The sequence below is a fragment of the Lathamus discolor genome, chromosome 3, assembly GCF_037157495.1.
Source record: "Lathamus discolor isolate bLatDis1 chromosome 3, bLatDis1.hap1, whole genome shotgun sequence".
In the NCBI taxonomy this organism is placed as follows: domain Eukaryota; kingdom Metazoa; phylum Chordata; class Aves; order Psittaciformes; family Psittacidae; genus Lathamus; species Lathamus discolor.
In genome coordinates, this window is record NC_088886.1 from 75,336,146 (window position 1) to 75,345,413 (window position 9,268).

The 9,268-nt window shown below is 64.4% G+C and overlaps 1 protein-coding gene across 3 annotated transcripts; it reads left to right on the forward strand.

Annotated features, from left to right (window-relative positions):
• Window positions 1–427: 427 nt before the first annotated feature.
• LOC136009708 (uncharacterized) lies at window positions 428–8,699 on the forward strand. 3 transcript variants are annotated; one of them, XM_065669856.1, is made up of 17 exons: window positions 434–731; window positions 901–1,263; window positions 1,514–1,618; window positions 2,097–2,165; window positions 2,347–3,961; window positions 4,091–4,206; window positions 4,334–4,425; window positions 4,577–4,691; window positions 4,845–5,033; window positions 5,303–5,425; window positions 5,602–5,676; window positions 6,006–6,170; window positions 6,327–6,448; window positions 6,751–6,816; window positions 7,111–7,200; window positions 7,473–7,626; window positions 7,800–8,699. In XM_065669856.1, exons 2-17 carry the CDS (start codon window positions 934–936, stop codon window positions 8,061–8,063), a joined length of 3,690 nt encoding a protein of 1,229 aa, XP_065525928.1. In that variant the 5' UTR covers window positions 434–731; window positions 901–933; the 3' UTR covers window positions 8,064–8,699. The 3 variants fall into 3 exon arrangements, with proteins under 3 accessions (XP_065525930.1, XP_065525928.1, XP_065525929.1); XM_065669857.1 differs by having other exon boundaries at window positions 7,803–8,699; XM_065669858.1 differs by lacking the exon at window positions 2,097–2,165 and having other exon boundaries at window positions 428–731.
• The last annotated feature ends 569 nt before the right edge of the window (window positions 8,700–9,268 follow it).

The following is a 9,268-nucleotide window of genomic DNA, read 5'->3' on the forward strand; positions in this document are numbered from 1 at the left end:
CAATCCTCCCGGCTCGGGAAAGACGACGACACAGAGCAAATCTCTCTTTAACGACTGAAAACGAATCTCTCATCTCTTTGACAAGAGCGAGGCTTGTCAAGTTCCGCCTCCGGCTTGCCCACCCTCCTTCTCCGAGTGCCGCACCGCGGGAGGGAGGTGTCGGTTCTCCGGCACGCTCGGACCTGGAGGTTTCTGCGGGGAAAGATGTTCCTGAGGATTCTTTCTGTCAGTCCTTGTCTGACGGGGGACTCTGCTTCCAAGATGTGTCGGAGTCCTCTCCTTCCTCGGGCTGTGTGGAAGCTCGTGTCTGTCTGCGCTGCTTTTTCCTGCTTGTGCGGCTCTTTGCTCTGGGGCGAGGCGCCCAAACCGTGTGCGGTGATGCTGTCAGCGGCAGCCTTCCCCCCAGCACTGCCACGCCTAAGGCAGAGAGGAAAACCTGCCCTGCTCTCGCCGCCTAGCGCTGCCCCCCTCGGCAGCACAGCTCGCCTTGCCGGGGCGCTCCGCTTCCCTGGGCAGGGGCTGGCGGAAGCGGGGTCGCTCCCGGGACAGTCACCCGTGCGCTCCGAGTGCGGGACGGGAGAGGGCCGCGGGGCGTCGCCCGGCAACGGGTGTGTTCGTCAGCGCCGGCCTCTGTGCGGTCGAGAACGGGCTCGGCCAATGCGCGTCGAGGAGCGGCGGCGGTGGTCGGTAAAGAGGCGCGGCAGGGCGGGGGGCAGAGTCAGCTGCGGCAGGTACGGGGCCGGGGGGCGCGGGGGGCGCGGGGAGCGGGGCCAGGGGGGCCGGCGGTGGGGCTGGAGGGGGCAGAGGCGGCGGGGAAGGGGCCGCCACATCCCTGCGGGGGCAGGAGCACGAGCAGGAGGCAGGCTGCCGGCTGCCCGCTGTCTCTCCTCCCGCCAGCAGGTCAGACTCGTGTTGTCGGCCACAGCGGCAGCCATGGCTCTGCTCCGCTTGAGCCAGTTGCTGGACGCCGCCATCGCGGCGCCCGATGCCGAGAGCGTGAACTTCCGAGCGCTGCGCAACCTGCTGCAGGCCATGCTGGGGCACCTGGGCCTGCAGGACCGCTCCCCCCGGGGCTTGGAGCAGCCTGCGGAGCGGGACAGGGCAAGGACCCCGGCCGCGGGGCAGCAGCCGCAGCAGGCGGGTGAGCAGCTGCCTGCGAAGGACGCGCTGCAGGACACCGCCGGCGGCTCCGAAGCTGATGTGGCTGCCGACGTGGGGCAGCCGGTGCAGAGGGTGGAAGGCGACGAGAGCAGCAGCTCTGAGGTAGAGGCTCTCCCCAGTCCCCCGGGTGCTCCCCCGCTGAGGCGCCTCCTCCTCCAGGGGCGGCTCTTTGCCCTTGGCATCAGCTTCAGCGCTCCTGCGCGGAGCTCAGCGCGGGCGGGCAGGCAGGGCTGGATGCAGCCCTGCCGCCACGGCTTTGTGTGATGGCTTCCCTTGGGGCAGGGTGGGGACCGAGTTCCTGGTCTGCAGGGAGCCTCCCGCGGGGCTCATGCCTGCCACCCTCCTCTCCTAGGACACGGCTGTCTACCAGGCTCTCCTGGAGGAGATCAGCCAGATGAAGGAGGCGCAGTCCCGCATGCAAGGCGAAATCCGCGTGATCCAGGAGGCGCTTGGCTTGGTGAGCTGCTGCTGCTGTCCCCAGGAGGGAGCTGGCCTCCTGCTCCCCTCCCTGCATCACCCCGCATCTCCCTGCGGACCCTGTCCTCCGGCCTCGGATGTCACCCAGTGTGAAGGGCACTGGGAGGGAAGGGTGGGAAGGGTGCCCCAAGAGGGGAGCATGGGAGCTCAGCCCCACCCTGCCTGGAGCCCCGGGGAGGGCAGAAATGGGCAGCGCTGCCTGCGGCTCAAGCTGCTGGCAGAGGTAACTGCGTGCGTCCACCCAAGTGGCGCTGAGGCGCTTCTTAGCTAAACACCCGTGAAAGTACCGTGGGTGCTGGGAAGGAGGGTCAAGATCTACTGGTACAATACAGCAGCAGCGCCCCCGGCACGAGCCTGCCCAGCGTCCGTCTGTCTAGTGCCCGAGTTAATTTGCAGATGCTTCTGTTCAGTCCTGCTCCCGTGTCCTGACTGCCGTCCCTCTCCTCGCCCCACTTTAGGGGAACCGCCAGGATGCTGCCGGCCAGCTGCCAGGCCTCTGCAACCCAAGGACTCTGGCCAGTGATGTGGTACGGTTACGAGCACGCCAGGTCCTGCTGCAGGACAGGAGATGGCTGCATCCCTGGGGGACCAGTGCAGGCGGTCCCTCTGCACTAGGGCACGGTCCCCAGCAGTGCTGGGTGGGAGGGGGAGTGCTCCTGTGGGCCCCACCATGCCCCTGGCTACATGGCTGATCTCTTCCTTCCCCAGCAAATGCTGAAGGAAAGGCTGGGCCTGTACCCGGACCCGGAGGAGGTCAGCAACATGGTGCACTGGGACGTGCTGGAGGATTGCCTGGTGGGCAGCAAAGGAGAACGAGGTAGAGATGGAGGAAGACCCAGAGGAGAACAGGAAGAAGAAGACCTGTCTGCCACCACCAAGTCTCCCACTTCAGATGTGGACACCCCACATGGGGCAAGCTCAGAGCCGGGAGCTAGAGAGAGCTCAGCGGGGCTGAAGGATTCAGGGGCAGCTCTAACGGCTCCCGAGCAGCAGGCAGGTGTTCCCTCAGATCGGAGGAGGGATGCTAGCACCAGAGCAATGATGCAGACAGCGTCTGGGGACGTGCAGACCACCAGCCTGGGGACCCAGCCAACAGAGCCAGAGTCCACGGGCACCCAGACCACCAGGCTGGGGACGCAGCCAGAGTCCACCACCACTCAGACCACCAGCCTGGGGACCCAGCCAACAGAGCCAGAGTCCACGGGCACCCAGACCACCAGGCTGGGGACGCAGCCGGAGTCCACCACCACTCAGACCGCCAGCGTGGGGACCCAGCCAACAGAGCCAGAGTCCACGGGCACCCTGACCACCAGGCTGGGGACGCAGCCGGAGTCCACCACCACTCAGACTGCCAGCCTGGGGACCCAGCCAACAGAGCCAGAGTCCATGGACACCCGGACCACCAGTCTGGGGACGCAGCCGGAGTCCACCACCACTCAGACCACCAGCCTGGGGACCCAGCCAACAGAGCCAGAGTCCACAGGCACCCAGACCACCAGGCTGGGGACGCAGCCGGAGTCCACCACCACTCAGACCGCCAGCCTGGGGACCCAGCCAACAGAGCCAGAGTCCATGGACACCCGGACCACCAGTCTGGGGACGCAGCCGGAGTCCACCACCACTCAGACCGCCAGCCTGGGGACCCAGCCAACAGAGCCAGAGTCCACGGGCACCCAGACCACCAGGCTGGGGACGCAGCCGGAGTCCACCAGCACTCAGACCACCAGCCTGGGTACCCAGCCAACAGAGCCAGAGTCCACGGGCACCCAGACCACCAGGCTCGGGACGCAGCCGGAGTCCACCACCACTCAGACCGCCAGCCTGGGGACACAGCCAGAGTCCACGGGCACCCAGACCACCAGGCTGGGGACGCAGCCGGAGTCCACCACCACTCAGACCGCCAGCCTGGGGACCCAGCCATCTGAGCCAGAGTCCACGGGCACCCAGACCACCAGGCTGGGGACACAGCCAGAGTCTACCGTCACTCAGACCACCACCTCAGGGGAGCAGCTCAGCACACAGCTTGCCGGGGCTGGCACCCTGGCAGCAGGGACTCTCTTGCCAACAGCCCAGGAACTCGAGATCCCACTCGACGCTGATCCCAGGGCCACGTCCCACGTGCAAGAGCTGGCCTTGCCCTCGGGCTCCAGCAGTGCCTACCACAATGCCTACAGGTGCTACGCGGAGACGGTGGAGGCTGTCAAGCAGATTGGGCAGCTCAGACACCTCTATGCTGCCCTGAAGGAGCAGGTGGCCCAGCTAGAAGCCAGCAGGCTGGAGCGGACTGAACTGGAGAAGCTGCGCCTGCTCCTCCAGGAGGCAGGTGGGAGCTCTGGGAGGTTTGTGGGGGCCATTTGTAATGCTGGGTGTGGAGCTGGTTGTGCTCAGAGCCTGGCGCGTAGGGTGAGAGCCCTTCGCTGACAGTGTGTCCCCTTGTACCATGCTCTTCTAGGCCAGGAGAGCGTTGCCAACACGCTGGGTGACCTCCAGGCCCAGGTGTCATCCGTGCAGGGCCTGGCCAGGGAGCTGCAGGGCTTGTCCAGGGAGCTGCAGGGAGAGAAGGGGAAGGTAAGGAGTCCCCGAGGGAGATGCAGGGATGCTGGGAGAGGTGGGCACGGAGGAGGTAGCTGAAGAGCCCCTGTGCTGGGGTGACACAGGGGCCATGCCCTGACTCTGCCCCCACTGCCGTTCCCAGATCAGGAAGCTGGAGAGCGCCCTTGGCAAACTGGAGGCGGCCAGAGCCAGCTGGCAAATGGATCTGAGCGACCAACTCAGCCTGCTCTCAGGGTAAAAGGACAAGAGAGGGTTTCGTTCCCTGTGGGGCTGCAGGGGAGCCCAGGAGGGCTGGGAGCATCCCATGCTGGGGAGTGAGGGACGCCCCCTGAGCAAGTAAGCTTGTGAAGACTAAGCCTGCCTGTGCCCCTGTGTCGCCGGCCAGGTCCACACCGCAGGAGGAAAAGCGGGACATGAAGGATCTGTCAGAGCAGCAGCAAATAAGCAAGGCTGCACTGGATCAGGTGGTGAGCCAGACGGCCGAGGGGGAGCAGGAGCAGGTGAGGCGTGGGGGGAGCTCCCACCCCCCGCTGGCTCTTTGAGGTAGTCCTGGCCATCCCGTGGGTGGCTGGGGCCACGGAGCCTCCACAGCACCTGGGATTGTTGGCTGCATCTGTCCCGTCTCAGAGGTGATTCCTCTTCCCCTTCTGCAGCTGGAAGAGGTGAGAGCGATGGAGAGCACGGGGCAGGAGGAGGCAGTATGCCCCATGTGCAGCAGCGACACGAGCACGCGTTTGGGGAAGCTTCTGCGACGCTATGAGAAGCTGCAGGGGCTGGTGGAGTCCCTCATGTCGAGGAAGAAGACGGGCAAGGTGGTGAGGCAGCTGCCAGGGAAGAGCCAGGTAGGGAGATGGCAGCATGGGGGACGTGGGAGGGGGCTGCCAGAACCATGCCCGGCTCTCTGTGCTTCGGTGCTATGTGGGGGAGTTCCGTGCTCCCCCCCATCCTGTCTTGTAAGGTCTGCAGCATAGAGGGAGATTCAAGGCGTGCTGCAAATGTCCTGCTGGCACTGAGAGCCTGTGGCCACTGGCCCAGGAAGCCAGGTCTGTCCCTGTGGGGCAGCCTCCCCACCTTGCGTGGCACTACCTGGTTATTTTCCTCCCTGGAGCAGGACGAAGAGGCGCTGAAGCGCATCCAGGCTGCCATCCTGCAGATGCAAGGGGAGTATGAGCAGCTCAACTCTGTCACGGGGAGCCTCCTGGATGACAGTCGCCAGCAGCAGAAAGATATCGAGGTAGATGGCTGAAACCCCCGTGGGCTTAGAGCATCCTCCAGGCAGAGCCCAGGCTGGGGACCATAGGCGATTTGCTCTGTGGAGATTTAAGAGTACCTTTCCCGGAGGATTCTGTGTGTGGGGAGAAGCAGGGGCGCTCCTGCCACAAGGTCATAGGATGCTTTCTGTGTTGGAAGGGTCTGTTGCAGTCCGTGGAGAGGCTGGAGAAGGAGAAGGCAGACAAGGAGGACCTGGAGCTGGGAATGGATGAGGTACGACCTCAAGGGGCCTAAGCAGCAGCCAAGGGGGTGCTGGGCAGGGTGACAAATGCCCCTTGTCCCCCTGGGAGCTTGGTGGCAGAGCTGGCCCTGGGGGAGGGAGGATTCCTAGCCCAGCTGCAGGTCCCTCTGTCTCCCCCCATGTCCCTGGGGCTGGTGGGACCGACCCCATGGGGGTGGTGGGGCGAGTGGGACCACACAGTCGTGGGAGGAGCACAGTGGTCCTGCAGGAGTGCTTTTGCCTCTGCCCCTGCAATGGGCTGACCCTGGCTGTTGCACCTCCATCCTTTCCCCACCGTTCTCCTGCCTTTCCCTGTTGCTAGAAAGCAGACAAAGGTGCCTTGGAAAGCAGAGTCAGCCGCGCCCAATTTGAGGCCAGCCTGGAGCTGCTGAAGGAGAGAAACCAGGAGGTGCTGAGCCGGGTGACGGGCCAGGAGCAGGGGCTGCACGAGGTCCAGCAGCAGCTGCGGGAGGAGATGGCCTCCAAGGTGAGGGGCGGCTCGTCGCCGCCGCGCAAAAATGGCGCCTTCGGGGCTCGGTGGCCCAAGGCAGCATCCTCCTGAGGATTCCTGCTCCTGGCTTTTCCCTGGGGACGCCGTGTCCCGTCCCGGAGCCGCTGGCTGAGGGAGTGTGTCTGTCTGCAGCTGGATCGCCTGGAGCTGGGGCCATTCCAGCAAGAGCTGGAGGAACACTGGAAGAGCAGCCTTGAGCAGCTCAAGGAAATGGCACCACCAATGGAAGCTGACGATGCAGCCGGGATTAGGAAGTGAGTGCAAGAGGGACAGCACTCGCCTTGTTCCCGCTTTGTCCTTGCCTGCATCCCCTGTTGCCACGGTGCCTGTGGCAGCGGTTCCCAGGGCACTGGAGGTTCTTGGGCTCCGCTCTGGGAATTCTCCTGTGCCTAAGATGAAGTGGAGCTTTTTCCCAGGAGGGAGCCCACAGCCAACCACTCTCCCTCATCCTATCCCCTTTCTTCTGGAACCAGCCAGCAGGCTGGGACCTTGTTGGTGTTGGTGGCGGGGATAAACCAGGTTTCCCAGCTCACGCAGCCCGTTTTCCCCTCCCCAGGCAGCTGCTGGTGGATTTCCAGTGCCTGTCTTGTGACAGGCAGCTCAGCATGCGGGTGCCTGGCTCGTGAGTACTGCCCAGCGCAGGCGCATTGGGAGTCTGCATGGGTGGGATGGGGGAGGATGGGTGCTGGTGGTGCTCCAGACCAGGCATGGGGTTCGGGGTGTCTGCCTGCGAGGGTCTGATCGTGCCCAGCCCCCTCCACAGGCCTGCCCGTCAGCGGGAGGATTAGGAGCCCTCCCGGAGGGCAGCAGGCAGGGGATGCCGTGAGGTACAAGCCTGGGGGGTTTGGGGGTCTTCCACGAGCCAGGGCGGGTCATTTGTCCCCTGTCACCCACTGACGGCTCTTGCCCTCCCCAGGCCTATCCCGCCCATCCCGCCCTTTCCACCGCTGGTCCCTCACGTCACTGGACGATCCCAGCCCGTTCTGAAGACGGAGCAAACCCACAGGTAGGGGACACGGGACCCATCCCCATCCCCGGGCTGCATGGTGGCCCTGCCCCAGCAAGGGAGAGTCCTTCCCTGCGTCGGAGCCAAGGACTCTGCTCCCTGGGCAGGGCAGGGGAGCAGAGATGTGCCACAGAGGCTCAGCTGGGCTTGCCCCAGGCCTGGGGGTTTTACAGCCTCGCCACTGTGCTGCCCCGTCTCTCTCTCTCTCTCAGTGGCGCTGAAGCCACACGTGCTGAGTTGTGTGCTGAGTGTTCCCATACCCTATCCTGCAGGGAGCCGATGGCTGCATGCAGGTACCCCACCGTGCCACGGCAGTGTGGGGGCCAGCATACCCTCACAGGCCCGCTGCAGCGCAGCCTGCGCCTCCCGCCTGTCCGGCCCAGCACCCCACAGGCACTCCAGCCATCCACCCTGCTCCCCAGCAAGGTAGGGATGAAGAAAGAAGGGATGTGGTGGGGGTGACTGAGGTTGGGAGGGTGATGCTGAGCATCTGGGGGGGATCCATGCCTCAGTTTCCCCGGGAGAGACGGGTACAGAGGGTTGCTCGGGGCTGCTGAATTCAGCCCCATGCCTTAGCCAACCCATTGTCTCCTCCCCAGCAGGACAAGGTAGAGCTGTTGGGGCAGGACAGCCGCAGGGCTGGCCCCTGCCCCTCGGCCCCAGGCACCACTGGCCCACTGGAACGAAGGTCAGCCTCATCCCACAGCCACCTTCTCCAGGGACACCAGCCCCACCCGCCCCTCCAGCCCCGCAGGATGGATGCAGCAACGCGGCAGCCGGGCAGGCCTGCGGGTCACCGGCTGAATCCCATTGCCCGGGCACCCCAGCAGGCGCGAGGAAGTAGCTCCCAGCAGCAGCAATAAAGGGTGATGCGCGGCAAAGCGCCTGTGTGGCCTGAGTAGGGGGACCCTGGCTTGGCATCTGCCCTTGGCCTGTGGCCACGTGTCACTGAAGGAGCTGAAAACAGCCCCTGGCCACCCCTCTGCTCCTCACCCCCGGGGTTGAGCAATCTCATATAACCATGCCGGTGGTTATGTGTTTATTCTTACGCTAACAAGGGTGCTCTTGGAGGTGCCGGAGATCCTGCCCTCAGCCTGATCCCTGCATCCTAAGGTGACAGGGAAGAAGAAGAGGCAGGCAGAGCAGCCCCTGCCGATGTTGCCCACAGTGCTTGCAGGAGAGCCAATGCCCCCCAGGCTCCAGCCCTGACCTGCTTTTCAGGAGCTCACTCCCTGCCATGCTGCGTGTGGGTGCCAGGCTCTGTGAGCAGCCACCGCAGGAGGATGGAGCAGGGCTGAGCTCCAGAGAGGAGCAGCAGGAGCAAGGCTGCAGTGTGGACCTGAGGGCTCTGTCCAGGCAATGGGAGCAGGGACAAAGACCTCCACCATCAGCCCAAGGGCCTTCCAGCCCTTGGAACACAAGCTCCCTGCCGCACACGTCTGAGGTCCGCACAACACCTGAGATGGAGAAACTGCGTGTTCCACAAGTCCAAGGCCATCCCCAGCCGGCTGTCATGGTGATGGACCAGAGTGTCCCTTCCAAACAGTGTCTGTGATTCTGTGCTCCTAAAGAGCAGGAAGTTCCCCATGCCTGGATAAGCAATTTCAGCTGCAGCTGGGTTTGCACATGCAGGGAGTGGTTTGGTATTGGTGGCTGGAGGGCATTGCTCCCAGTGCCAGCAGGGCTGGAGATGGCCTGCGGGCTTTGCTGGCAATAGCCCTGCAGGACCCCAGCGAGCTGGGTTGGAGCAGGTGGAAAGCAGGCCCAAGGGGGCACATCTGCAAATGTCTTTCCATGCCGGGAGGGCTGGGATTTAATGGGAAATCCTGGTGTCTGAGCTGAGCACGTGAACCCAACAGCTGGCCTATGGGATTAAAGGCAGGAATAAATCACAGCAGGCAAGGATACCAGCAAGTGCCCAGCCCCACGCAGCCTGCACATCAGGATCTTCCTCTGGCCCGCCGTCACGGACCAGAGGAGAGGGATGCCTGGAGGCCTGCAAACCCTGGCCTGTATCTTCTACCTGCTGCACCTCGAGTTCTTTCTGGGAGAGATGTGGCAGAACCGG

Excerpts from the sequence above, each read along its gene's own strand:
- LOC136009708 (XM_065669856.1), top strand. The coding sequence starts at position 934 with ATGGCTCTGCTCCGCTTGAGCCAGTTGCTGGACGCCGCCATCGCGGCG. Across the intron at positions 1,619-2,096 it reads TCCAGGAGGCGCTTGGCTTG|GGGAACCGCCAGGATGCTGC; the intron begins GTGAGCTGCTGC and ends GCCCCACTTTAG. Across the intron at positions 4,692-4,844 it reads CCGAGGGGGAGCAGGAGCAG|CTGGAAGAGGTGAGAGCGAT; the intron begins GTGAGGCGTGGG and ends CCCCTTCTGCAG.